Raw genomic sequence first — 13,442 nt, 5'->3', positions numbered from 1 at the left:
CTTCCAAAGCAGGTGAACATCATACAGAAATCTGAAGAATTTTTTTAAATCAATTTTGTTCCTTTAGGCTAGGGTTTATTTCTTCCAAATATATATCAATGTTGATACTCAAGAAAGAAATCATCCCCAAGCTTTGATATGAACCCTAAGCAGAAAATATACTGGTGAGTTAATTCTTCAAGCTGCATTCAATCTGTTTAAGTGGGAGGAAGGGTTTTCCTTGGTAACTAAATGATTAGCTTTCAATGCCCAGCTCTTTACAACAAATACTTTGCAAGACGCCTGTCCTCTTGAAAAGGGTTTTAAAAAAAAAAGACACCCTCTCTAACGGGTGGACTGAGAAGCCATTCTTCCCAGGGGACACTCGTTTCGGGCTACCAGGCTGAGGCTTTGTGAAAGCACCGCCCCTCCGCGCCCCCGCCCCTCCTCCCACGGCGACTGCTCCTCAAGGTTCCCAAGGCCACCTGCTTCTCAGAAGAAAAAGGGGATACTCCGCGCGCTACCACAGTGCGCGGTCTGCGTCCTCGGCGGTGCCCGTCCGGGGGAGGGGGAGGTGTCCCCGGGAAGCGTGCTTTGTCGCGAGGGTCGCGCGGCCGCCTGCAGCGGCCCCAGAGGCCTGAGAGAGATTTTGTCCCCGGCGTCACTCAGGGATCTCCTCCAAGGGACCCCATCCCACAGGACCCGGGTTCTTTCTGCGCCCAGCTCGGTGCCCGCCCGGGTACCGGGGCCGACTGCCGACGTCCGATCCCCACCCCGCCCACCCAGCCGAGCTAACGGCGCCGCGCCGGGGAACCTTCTCCATCCCGCCTCCGGCAGCGCGGCACCTGCTCGGCCGCGCCCGCCCCCGGCTCTGGCTGTCCTTCCCGCCCGCTCGGGAGGGTCCCGCGCCAGCCGGCGGGTACCCGGGGTCCCTGAGCCTAACGGGGAGGGGGTTCTACTTTGGGGCGCTTGTCCCCCGGGGCCGCGCCCATCCAAGCCAGCCCGCGGCGCGCCCGCCCACGGCGCCCCTACCCCTGAGCGCATCGCGGCACGGGCTGCGTCCTGGGGGCCCGGCCACCCCGCAGGGCCGTACCTTGTGCGGCGCCCGCAGCAGCCGATGGACCCCGGCCAGCTGGGTACCGAGCGCGAGGTCCTCGCGGAACGTGAACAGCGGTGGCCGGCTGGGCTCGGGGAAGTTGGTGCTGTTGAAAGGGTCCGTGTCGTCCAAGAACTGCACCCGGCAAGCCAGCGTGGCCATGATGCATCCCTGCCGCGGGGGGCGCGGGCCGGGACGCCCCGATCGCTGCGCGCAGGGGTGGCCGCAGCCGCTGCTCGCTGGCTCGCGGGCTCTCAGATCCTGCGCGCCCGGCTGCAGCCGGGGCTCCGGCCGCGGGGGGCGGGGCGGGGGCGGGGCCGGAGGTCCCCTCCTTCCCCTCTACCTCCGGCTCCTCCCCTCCTCCGTGTTCCCGGCCCCCGGCTGGGCTGCCGCGACCCACGGGACCCGCCGCCGGGAAAGGGAGAGGGAGAACGGCTCGCGTGGCATCCGCAGCCCTGCGCCAAAGGCCGGCGGCGGGGCGGAGACCACGGGCGAGCAGAATCGACTGCACGTGCGCCCCGCGGCCCTGGGCCGAGCTGCACCTCTCGGAGCCCAGGGGACTGGGTTGGGGGGAGATGGGGAGACAGGGCCGCCCTCCGGCTTCTTCCCCACCTGGAGAGGGCTTAACCCTTTCCAGAAGGTTGTGGGGCCCGCTCCTGCTGCCCGATTCGGAATACCTCCGCTGGGCACCGGGAGACGAGGGAACCGGCCCCCGACAGCAAGAGGGGTGGTGGCAGCGACCCGGAGCCGAGGCGAGGGCTACGGGGAGGTTTCCCCTGGGGTGAAGAAAGCTAAGAAAGAAGAGGGGCAGCCGGGGAACCTGGGCTGCTCTTCTCAAGGCACAAGCCTAGGGGGCGCCAGGGGAGAGGCATGGGAGCTGCGAGGCTCCACTCCGGGACTCCAGCGTCGGGCCTGGCCCCAGGGCACCCGGCGGGTGCTGGTGGAACCTCTGCATCACCACGGCCTCTCTCCCCAGTTAGATCTCCAAAAGCCCTAACTGGACCTCGTTTGGCCCGGGGGCGGGGGCGCTTCCGGAGAGGTCTCGGAATTGCGGAGGGGCGGTGGAAAGCCAGGGATCCCCTTGTAACCCAGGGACCTGGAGGGAGGTTTGCAGCCTGCCCGCCTCGCCTGGGCCAGGCAGGAGCAGCGGGACTCGGCGCCGCCTCCCGGCGCTCTCTTCGCTGCTCACGGGCGACCCCCTTCGTTTCCAATGAGAATTCACGGTTCTCCCTATTCCCGGGCCACTGCGGAGTTCCGGGTTCCTCCCCGCCACCCCACGTAGGTTGTTGCACTGATAATACCCAATCTCTCTTTAACACCGAGTCGTCACCAGGCAGCTTTATAAGTGTCTGTCTCCCTTTCCTCTGGTTTCAAGGGAGGAGAAACCCCTATCCCACACTTGGCAGCCTCTCCAGCGTCTTGAACCTTTCCCTCTCCTGCTCTCTTTCCCTGCCACGTGCCCATTTATGCCTGGTTTTAAAATAATAATTATTCCATGACGCGTCTGCTCATTCCAGCGGAACTTCTGGCTCTCCTTACTTTGCCACTTAACTCTTGAGTGAGTTCTTTAGACTGGCCCTACACCTGCTTCACCATCTCCTCATGGCCAGACTACTAAACCCACAAATTCTACTCTTCTAATGCTGCCACTTTCATGTCCACCTCCCTCCTCAATGACAGCGCCCTCCGGTCCTGGCCACCCACTTCTCATCGCTGTCCCAACTTGGCTCCCAGCTCATCATCTCAGGGGTCTCGTTGCCACACCCCTCCCTCAGCTTCACCAGCGCTTTGGGCACCTTGCTCGCCCTGCCCCCTTTGCGCGTGCCTGCTGATAGTGTTAGGGAATGACACTTGCCGGAACAATAGGGGGCCCCTCAGTGGCCCCTGGCACTGCTCAGTGCGGCCTCTGACTCCCCTCATGCTGCTGCGCATTTCTGCCACTTTCCTCCACCCATGGATTATTCAGTAAAGAAAATCATTTCTGCAGCATGAACTGGAAGAAGTTCATCTAGTATGAACTTCCAGCGCCCCCTCCTCTTCGTCCTTCATCTTTGTCTTCCATCTCCTCTCCATCATCCATTTCCCCATCTCAGGAGCTCATCAAGTCCTGTGTTTCCTCCTCTTCAGGCTCTATCTCCACCTGGCCCCTGGGTCCCTCCCCTCCCACCTGCTCTCGGAGCAGGCTTTGTCTCTGATCCAGCCCCTTCTTCCTTCCTCCCTGAGCTCCTTATGCTGAGAATCAGGGCCAGCTTCTGGGTGTACAACCTGTGCAGACATACAGGGCCGTGCACTTAAAGGGCCCCAAACTTGTTTAATGCTCTGTTGCTGTCTTGAAATTCTTAATAATTTTTTAACAAGAGGCCCTGCAGTTTCTTTTTCTTTCTTTGTTTTTAGAGAAAGGATCTTATTCTGTTGCCCAGGCTGGAGTGCAGTGGTGTGATCATAGCTCACTGCAACCTCAGACACCTGGGTTCAAGCAATCCTCCTGCCTCAGCCTCCTGAGTAGCTGGGACTACATCTTTAGCTACATCTTTATGAAGCCCACTTCTCACTTTAGCTCCCTGGCTTATGTCTTCGTCACTTCCTAAGCAACTTCTGAAAGAGAGAGCCATATTCCTTCCTCAGCATCCTCACCACCTGATCTCCACCCTGCACGGCATCTGGAGGGCAACCCCCATCCATGTCATTCTAAGATCATCAGTGCTAGCCTATATGCTTCATCTGTAAGATACCTCAGCCCTGCTACCCATTTTCTTGGCAGCATCAGTCACCATAGACCTCTCCTTTCTCAGACTCCCTTCCCCTCAGCTCAATAGCTCTACCCATTCTGGGTTCTCCTCCACCTCCTTCAACAGCTCTTTCTCAAGTCTTTCTGGGCTCTGTCCTCCTCGTGGCCCTCTTCACATTCCCCTTGGATTTCCGTGGCTTCAATACCAAACCTGCACGCATATGGCATCTGTACTCACCAGGAGGTCTGCTCTCCTCACCTTCTAGGCCCTAATTTTCACTGGGCAACTCAGCCCCACTCTGGTTACCACACCACACTCAGTTACACCCTCAACCCAACCTTCTTGCCCACCCAGAACCTCCTCTGCAAGGTTGCAATCTACCAGGCTGCTTTACTTGCCTGTCTTGCTGATTCCAATGCTCTCCAAGCCATTGGAGTGTAGAGCCTCACAGCTACAGTTACTGTTCATTTTTTCTCTGTGCTCACACTCAAGGGAAAGCTCCTCTAGGTCAGGGACCATACCGTATTCAGCTCTATGCCCAGCACAGAGAAGACACACAGTAAATGCCTGATGAATGAGTGGACATCAAAGTCATCTTTGACTCCTACATCTTGCAATTGTTCACTATGAGTTGTCACTGAAACAGCTTCTAAAATATTTCTCAACTCCTTGCTCCTCTTTAGCCCTCACTTTCTGTGCTAGTGTTCTAAGGAGTCTCCCTTCCCCAGACTTGCATCCTGCACTGGGTCTTCCACTGGCTTCCCCAGACCCAGGGACCATTCTAACGAGTGCATTTGATGTGTCACATCTAGGGTTAAATCATTACATTCCAAACCCCTCGGCATGACTCAAAGGCCCTCTAAGACCAGCCCCAGACTACCGCTCCAGGCTCATGTATGGTCATTTCCCTCTTTGCAGCCTGCTCTCAAGCCACACTGAATGTATTACCCTTTCCCAAACATGCTGAGGTTTTTCATGGTGAGATTCTCAACCTAGAACGCTCTTCCCTATCTAGTTGGTCAGCTGAACCCACTTATTCTTCAACACTCATTTCTAATGTCAACTCTCTTGGAGAGCCATCTTCAACTCCACACCAAACAAGGATTGTCTCTCTTTTTTCTGCAATAATAGTGGTCTCAGGCTGGGCACGGTGGCTCCCGCCTGTAATCACAGCAGTTTGAAAGGCCAAGGCAGGAGGTTTGCTTGAGGTCAGGAGTTTAAGACCAGCTTGAGCAAGAGCGAGACCCCGTCTCTACAAAAAATAAGAAAAATTAGCTGGGCATGGTGGTTCACACCTGTAGTCCTAGCTACTTGGGAGGCTGAGGCAAGAGGATTGCTTAAGCAATCAGGAGTTTGAGGTTACAGTGAGCTGTGATCATGCCACTGCACTCTAGCCAGGATGACAGAGTGAAACCCTGTCAAGAAAAAAGAAAATAGTGATCTCAAATAACTTTATATACTATAGCACTCCCATGGTGCATTGTACATATAAGCTTACCATGTGCCTACCCCACTAACTATAAGACCTTTAGTACTGGAAATTGTCTTATTCAATTTTAATCTTAAAAGTTCAAATAGTAATTGGAACCTAAAATTAAACCTTTCAAATTTTTACCCATATAGGCTATCTTTAATTCTTTTCAAGGATTTTTGCCCCTATAACTCCCTTGAAACTGCCATTTGTAATAATTTTTTCCTCTGATTAACAGCCAATGTATTTTTCTCAGCATACTATTTAAATTAACTTTTAAGTAATGGAATGCTTTATCTTCATTTAAAAGGCCAAGAATAATAAAAAATTATAACAAAAAATCAGCCCCTATTTTACAACTGCCACCCCCCCACATACACTTTCTAGAGGCACTTGTTCCTAAACAATAACAGTACATTGCTGTACTTTGACCCATCAATTTTAGACAATATGCTGACTTTCTATCATGCTACATGAAGATTTTAGCTTCTTTACAGTCCATTTCCTTTTTTTCATTCTCCCAATATAGTTTTATCAAAATTTTAGTTAAATCCTTATTCAGTGACTTTTAAAAATATGTTAATATTTTTCATTTTTGTGCCAAGTAGTGTACATGGTTACATGTACATGATTACATGCCTTTCTTGCACAACTTTTTGTTTTTCCTAAAGTTAATGTTTGCCTCAGTTGTTTTCTCATTTGATTATTTTTTCTTGATGAGTCTTCTTAAACCTTCAAAAGCTCTGCCAATGCCTCTCTCACTATTGTCAAATAATCTCTCAGTTCTACATTTTGCCATAAGAATCCTTCTTGGCGGCCAGGCGCGGTGGCTCACGCCTGTAATCCTAGCACTCTGGGAGGCCGAGGCGGGCGGATTGTTTGAGCTCAGGAGTTCCAGACCAGCCTGAGCAAAAGTGAGACCCCGTCTCTACCAAAAATAGAAAGAAATTAATCGGACAGCTAAAAATATATAGAAAAAACTAGCCGGGCATGGTGGTGCATGCCTGTAGTCCCAGCTACTCGGGAGGCTGAGGCAGAAGGATCGCTTGAGCCCAGGAGTGTGAGGTTGCTGTGAGCTAGGCTGACGCCACGGCACTCACTCTAGCCCAGGCAACAAAGTGAGACTCTGTCTCAAAAAAAAAAAAAAAAAAAAATCCTTCTTGGTGACATATTTCTGGGAGTCTTCCGTCTTCCTGCTCCAATTTGGAATGTGTCTCCCTTGGCCACTCCTCCAGGATATTTTCTTGACTTTTCTCCTATGCAGGGCCCCTGTTTCCAGATCACTTGCCTTTTTCTTTCTCAGTTTATACTCTCTTTTTTGGTAGGTATATATACCCCAATAGCTTTATGAGAAAGGGTAAATTTTTGAGAAAGTTTATGTCTCAAACTATCTTAATTCATTGTCCTCCCACTTGCCTTGGTGTGGTAGTTTAGTTGGCAAAGGTGGCTACAATAATTCCTCCCACCACTTGTATTCCCACCATTTTCCAATATCACTTTGCCACTCTCCCATCAAAAAGTAGAGTCTATTAATATTTCCCCACTCTTTGAACGGAGGTGGTTTTGTGACTTGTTGTGGCCAATAGAATATGATGGAGGTAACATTTTGTGACTTCTGAAACTAGGCTTCCAGGGACTATATAGCGTCTTGTTTTCACCCTCTTGGAATGCTGGACTGAGAATACCATGTGAAGAAGCCAGGTCTAGCCTAGGAAAAGTGATAAGAAAATTGCAACTGTTATGGAGCAATGAAACATAAGACAATTGCCTAGAGTAAATTGAAAGATAGAAAATGTATCTAATGAACTTACAAATCTGGCTAAGGAAATCTCCAGACAGTATGTTGACGGTATTTGTTAGGTGTTTCTAACTGTGTATTGTAACAAATTCCATTTGCAAGCAGTATTTAGAGGAAATATAGAGTGCCTACAACTCGCTGGGTTATAAAATGAACAATTTCTCATGCCCAGTCTGTCTAGTCAGCAAATGACCTTCAAAGTTAGAAATGCTCTTGGTAAAGATCAATTCAGAAATGTAGCTGTAAGACCCTTTGTTAAGATCTCAAAGATTTAAGGTAGTGCCTAGTGCAGATCCTCTCATTTAGATGAAAGGGCTTGTAAGAATTCTAAGAGTCATGGTCCCCAGCAGCCAGCAGGCCCAAAGGAGAAAGAATAATGGATGTAGTGTTTGACGTGTGTAATAAACCCTAATACGATTCATAGAAAATCCACAAAGTTTTTAAGACAGTTGCATTGATAAAAGGACCAAACCAGTTTGGACTAAAAGGGATTCAGATTATTCAAAAAAAATAGAAAACTCTGGAACTCCAATGTGCAATGGGTAAGAAGCAGGCTAAGAAAGCTTCTCAGCTGCAAACATGGAGCCATTTCTTTTGGAAAAGTTAGATTCTATCCGCCACACAACTAAGAACCAGGAAGAACAGAGAACTTGGGAACCACCCTAGGAAACAGAACTGGCCCTACTCTGCTGGAGTAGGAGAAACTGACATGTGCCTGGCTGGAGTTCAGAATTGCTATGAATCAGTGACTGCTAGGTGTCTCCCAGACTGCCTATTTTTAAAGAACAAAGGCTATTGAAATTATCCTGTCCAGTCTCACCACTATACATTGAGTATGTAAGGGGCAGACAACTTGTCTTTTTAGGTCACGGGTCACTGGATCAGAGGACTTGTGTCTGAGGAGCTGCCCTTGAAAGGCCTCATCTGCATAGAGATCTAAATGGCAGTTTCCAGGCCAGGTGCCGTGGCTCACACCTATGATCCCGGCACATTGGGAGGCCGAGGCAGGAGGAACACTTAAGGCCAGCAGTTCAAGACCAGCCTGGGCAACATAGTGAGACCCCATCTCTAAAAAAAAAAAAATTTTTTTTTTTAATTAGTAGGGTATGGTGGTGCATGCCTAGAGTCTCAGCTACTCCAGAGGCTTAAGGAAGTAGACTCACTTGAGCCCAGAGGTTGGAGGCTGTAATGAGCTATGATCAGCCACTACACTCCAGCTTGGGCAACAGAGTGAGACCTTATCTTTAAAAAACAAAAAACCAAATGGCAGTTTCCTCACCACTTTTCCAGCCTTTGCCTCCTGCCCAGTTCTAGATCCACTCTCACACAATTTAGGTTTCTGTTATGGCAGCACTCTAGTTCTAGATACCAATTTATTTCTGTTCTATTTAGTCTTTGTTGCATAACAAGCTACCCCCAAAATGTAGTAGCTTAAAATAACAACTATTTTATTTGCTCTTAATTCTGTGGATCAGCAATTTGCGCGGGGCTCGGCTGGGGTCACTCACGCAGTTGCAGTCATCTGGAAGCTTGACCACGGCTCGATGGACTAAAATAGCCTCCTTCCATGTCTGGTAACGTTATGCTGGGTGTCAGCTGGTTAGTCTAGGGGGCTTGAGTGAGGATAGCTCATCTCTCCACCTGGTGGCTTCTCGTCAAGTAGGCTATATCTGGCTTCTTCCCACTGGTAGTCTTAGGGTAGCATTCTAAGAGGTCAAGAGCAGAAGCTGCAGGGTCTCTTGAGCCCTGGGCTTAGAATTTATGCTGTGTCAGTTTTGCCACTTTTTTTTTTTTTGGTCAAAGTAAGTCAAGGCCAACCCAGATCCAAGGAGTGGGGAAATAGATTCTACTCCCTGACGCGAGGAACAAAGTCACATTGCAGAGAGGCATGACTACCCAGATGTGAGGAACTGTTGTGGTCATCTCTGCAACAGTCCCTCACACATGATATACAATTCTAGGGTGAAAATGATTTTCACTCAGAATTTTGAGGCGTTGCTTCATTGCCTTCTAATTTTTCATGTTGTCATTGAGAACGTCTGCTGTGGTACAGTTGGCCCCCCATATCCATGAGTTCTGCATCTGTGGATTCAACCAGACTTGCATTGAAAATACTCAAAAAATAATGGGTGGTTGCATCTGTACTGGAAACATATGAACTTTATTTCTTCTCATTCCCTAAACCATACAGTATAACAAGTTACATAGCATTTACATTGTATTAGGTATTATAAGTAGTCTAAAGATGATGTGAAGTATACAGGAGGATGTGCATTTGTTATATACAAGGTTTATTGCAGTGTTACTTATAAATTTAAAAACTGGAAACTTATATGTCTATCAGTAGGGGTATATTTTCATTATTTATAATATATGAATGCAACTATGCATCCTTTAAATATATTTATGAAGACCATGTTGAAGTAGCAAAATCTTTAGAGTAAAACTAAATATAAAAATAACGTACATTGGGCCAGGCGCGGTGGCTCACACCTGTAATCCTAGCACTCTGGGAGGCCGAGGTGGGCAGATCGTTTGAGCTCAGGAGTTCGAGACCAGCCTAAGCAAAAGCGAGACCCCGTCTCTACTAAAAATAGAAAAAAAATGGCCAAACAACTAAAAATAGAAAAAATTAGCCAGGCATGGTGGCGCGTGCCTGTAGTCCCAGTTACCTGGGAGGCTGAGGCAGGAGGATCACTTGAGCCCAGGAGTTTGAGGTTGCTGTGAGCAAGGCTGACGCCACGGCACTCTAGCCCAGGCAAGAGAGTGAGACTCTGTCTCAAAAAATAAAAAAATAATTTAAAAAAATGTACATTGACTTTAGCCACTGAAAAGCAATTGTGTGGAGGTAGAATCCAATTTTCAATCCTTTTTCATAAGATGGCATCACCTCTTTGCTTAAAAAGTTTTAACTAGTTATCTAGTTAGCTAAAAAACAAAAACAATGATATTTTACCAAACTATGGATAAACATGATATAATATGTAGTATATATAAAATATGTAGTATCTGGTATGTAGATCAGGTACTGTATATTAAAACTCTATGTATATACACACACACACATACACAAATGATAGATATATTAAAACATTCTACATGTGTATATATGCATATAGATACAAATATATTCCCTGTACCCCAGGAGAAAATGGGAGAATAATTTTTGATAACTGCACGTGCTTCCTGCATCAGAAGCTCCAACACCCCTGTAGAAAGAAAATCCCCAGGTCTAAGTGGCAGACTCTGTCCAAACTGGCACAAGCAGTGATTCAGAGGGATGGCAAAACAATCCGTTTCTACCCACAAATCGGAGAGAAAAGACCAGGACAGGCCGTCATGGGGCTGTTTATTTTAGAAGGTGAACAAAAAGTGGTTCATTCTGTAAACTGCAAAAGGCACAACCACAGTAATCCTTGAGGCTGGTGGTGCTCAGATGCACCAGGAAAGGAGGAGGTAAGAGAACCAGACACAGGTGGATTCATTGCAAAAGTAGCAACGTTTAAGCTTAGGGCCCCTCCCAATGCCCCTTCTTTTCTTATGCAAGTAAATATTTTCTATCTAATTTTATTTTGTAATTTTGTATTCTTTTCCTTAAAGACGACTTGAAAATTGTGTAAGCTCCAGGCCCATAAAACCTGGATCTGTTGCCGAGACCAGGTACTCTATATTAAAGCTCTCTCCCTCCCTTTCTCTCTCTCTCTCTCTCTCTCTCTCTCTCTCTGTCTATATATATATATATTTGCGAACCGTATATAAATATATTAAAACTCTATACATATCTATACAAGGGATGTCCAAAAAGTATCCAGCCATGTAACTGTTCTCATTATATTAACAATGTCTGGATACTTTCCATACAGCCCTCATATATATATATATAAACTGTTAAGCTATATTAAAACATTCTCTCTATACACATGTATTTATATATATGTATGTATACAGTCACACACACATACACACACACATAGAGAGAGAGAGAATCTACATGACAAAATAGCCAATTCAGAGCAGCATCCTTAAACAAAAATCTCAAGAAAAATAGGCAATCCTAAAAGAACGGTTGATGCCAAGTAGGTTGAAAATAATCTTATCAAAAAATAAATCAGGAATTAACATTTAAAGAACTCCAACATCAATAATGAAAATTTCCTCAAATCTGGTCCATTCAGGAAGCCAGGTAGAGTGTCAGAAATGCCATAATGTTTGCCATAGGATTTGCTGACCAATTTAAGCTAGTTTTTAGCCTCTTGAAGAAACAAAATCTGCACTTACCTAGTGCTGCCACCAGGTGGTAGACTTGGCTTACTCAGGCACAGTTATTTTGCAGGGCTGCGCTAAACACAAAATGTCTTATTTGATTTTCAAATAATTTTATGAAATAAGTACCATGGCTTTCCTTACTTTTCAGATGAGACTCAGAGATGTTCAATAATTTTCTTATATAGAATGGGGACTGCCATGATCTTAATTTGGGGATCTGCAAAGTGAGATAGGTAGAAGTTAATTCTGTCAGCACAAAGAGAATTGGAAAAAGAGGCTGAAAGCGTCTGCCAGGTGGACCCTAGATTTCATTCTGCTTTCAAGGGTGCCCTGAACTCTTCCGCGCAGCAAGAAGAGCCTCAGCCTTTCTCAGAGATGCAAGGTGCTCAGAACACTACCTGTCCGGTAATGGCTTTGGACCCTTCATGTTAGGAGCCTCCTCCATGCCAGCCAGCATTCGGTCCTAGAGGTGGCTCTGGATCACTGGGTCCCTGCAGCCTGTGCTCTCCTCGGCAGCTCACTGCCTCCCTCCTGGATAAAGGAAAGCTGAGAAAGATGGGCACGGATGGTCTCAATGGCTTCTTGTGATCTGGGCAGGGTCACTCGAAGGAACAAACACCACCCACTGGAGCCAGCCTTCTAGTACCTGACTTCTTTCCCCACACTGAAAGTTTGGAGCATGCTCCAAAAGGCCTTTTCGCCTCTCCTCTTGCCGAAAGCTCTGGAGGCCACAGGTGGTTGGGGTAGGAGTGGGCTTGGCAGCTTCCACTTGGACAGCTTTGTCACCCCAAGGAGATGGCGCTGCTTTGACCATCACTATGGGGCTTTCCTTTCTGGCCAACCTGGCCCCTCCTAGATGTGTCCTTGGCCCCCAGACCTCCATCAAAGCATCATGGTCTTGTGATCATCGGATGGGAACCACTAAGCTCACCGAATATAAGAACTGTGGCTTTTCCTTTTCTCACAATCACCACCCAGTGCAATGGGAGGCACACAGTGGCCACCACAGCTCGTGAACAAACCACTCTCCAATACTTATTTTTATAATGTTTTTACATGTATCAAAAGCAAAGCAATGTGTTTGGTTTTAATAAACAATAGTGGCTTTCCTTGAGTGAGATGAGCAGAGCGTGGATGCTTGAGTGAGAGGCGCGGGTTCGAATCCCAGCCTCACCGGCTCTGGGACCTGGGGCAAGTGACTTCCCTCTCTGTGCCTCAGTTTCCTCATCTCTAAAATAGAGATGATACTAGTAGCATATTCCTCATAAACTTGTTAAAAGGGTTAAATAATTTAACACTGAAGTGTTTAGAAGAGTGCCTATGATTATAATTATTCAGCGATTTATCACAATAGTGAAGAGACAGACCTGGGCTCCACTCTGATCCCTGCTCTGTACAAGTTCTCTGATCTTGATCAGGTCATTTCGCCTCTCCATGCCTCAGTTTCCTCCTTTGTAAAATGTAGACATAATTATACTTATCCCTCGGGGTTTTGTGAGAATTAAATAAGAGTACCTGGCCCATTATATTCATAAGTATCAAACAAATATTAAAATATCTTATTTTTATTAAGAAAATAAGGGCATTTTCAATATACAGAAAAGTATGATCTCAATAACTCTACTCATCTTCAGTTACTGCAGCCAAAATTCCAACATACTGCCTTGCTACTAAGTCACTAAATGAGCTATTTTCCTCCATGTCTTATGACAACATAGGGAAGCCACCATGCTTCCGCTGGTAAGATTTAATTATTGCTGAGTGAATGAATAACTCCGAATATTTAAGCAACTTTATGTTTTAAAAAGGTTAACTTGAACCACAAAACAAAACATGTTGAAAGGGTCCAACTATTATAAATTCAACATAAGCATTTAAATTCCATTGGGATTTCTTAGCTGAAGCCATGTTTCAACAGCTTTTATAAGTTCTTTCTTAAACTAGGGACCAAACTTTGTGTGTAGTATCATTTTATTTATTTATTTATTTTTTTGAGAGAGAGAGTCTCACTCTGTTGCCCAGGCTGGAGTGCCATGGCATCAGCCTAGCTCACAGCAACCTCAAACTCCTGGGCTCAAGCGATCCTCCTGCCTCAGCCTCCCG

The 13,442-nt window shown here is 47.1% G+C and overlaps 1 protein-coding gene across 3 annotated transcripts in view; it reads right to left on the bottom strand.

Moving 5' to 3' along the window:
• FHOD3 (formin homology 2 domain containing 3) overlaps window positions 1-1,347 on the bottom strand; it is a 447,358-nt gene extending 446,011 nt beyond the window's left edge. For 2 of the 3 annotated variants that reach the window (XM_012656604.1, XM_012656605.1), the window contains exon 1: window positions 1,073-1,347. In XM_012656604.1, the coding sequence (XP_012512058.1) occupies window positions 1,073-1,237 (165 nt within the window). In that variant the 5' untranslated portion in view covers window positions 1,238-1,347. The remainder of the gene's footprint in view (window positions 1-1,072) is intronic. The other variant, XM_012656603.1, reaches the window with a different exon arrangement.
• Between the last annotated feature and the right edge of the window lie 12,095 nt (window positions 1,348-13,442).

This window comes from Propithecus coquereli, unplaced genomic scaffold, assembly GCF_000956105.1.
Source record: "Propithecus coquereli isolate 6110/MARCELLA unplaced genomic scaffold, Pcoq_1.0 Scaffold51, whole genome shotgun sequence".
In the NCBI taxonomy this organism is placed as follows: Eukaryota; Metazoa; Chordata; class Mammalia; order Primates; family Indriidae; genus Propithecus; species Propithecus coquereli.
The sequence above is the reverse complement of the archived record's forward strand: the minus strand, read 5'-3'. Positions and strand labels throughout refer to the sequence as shown.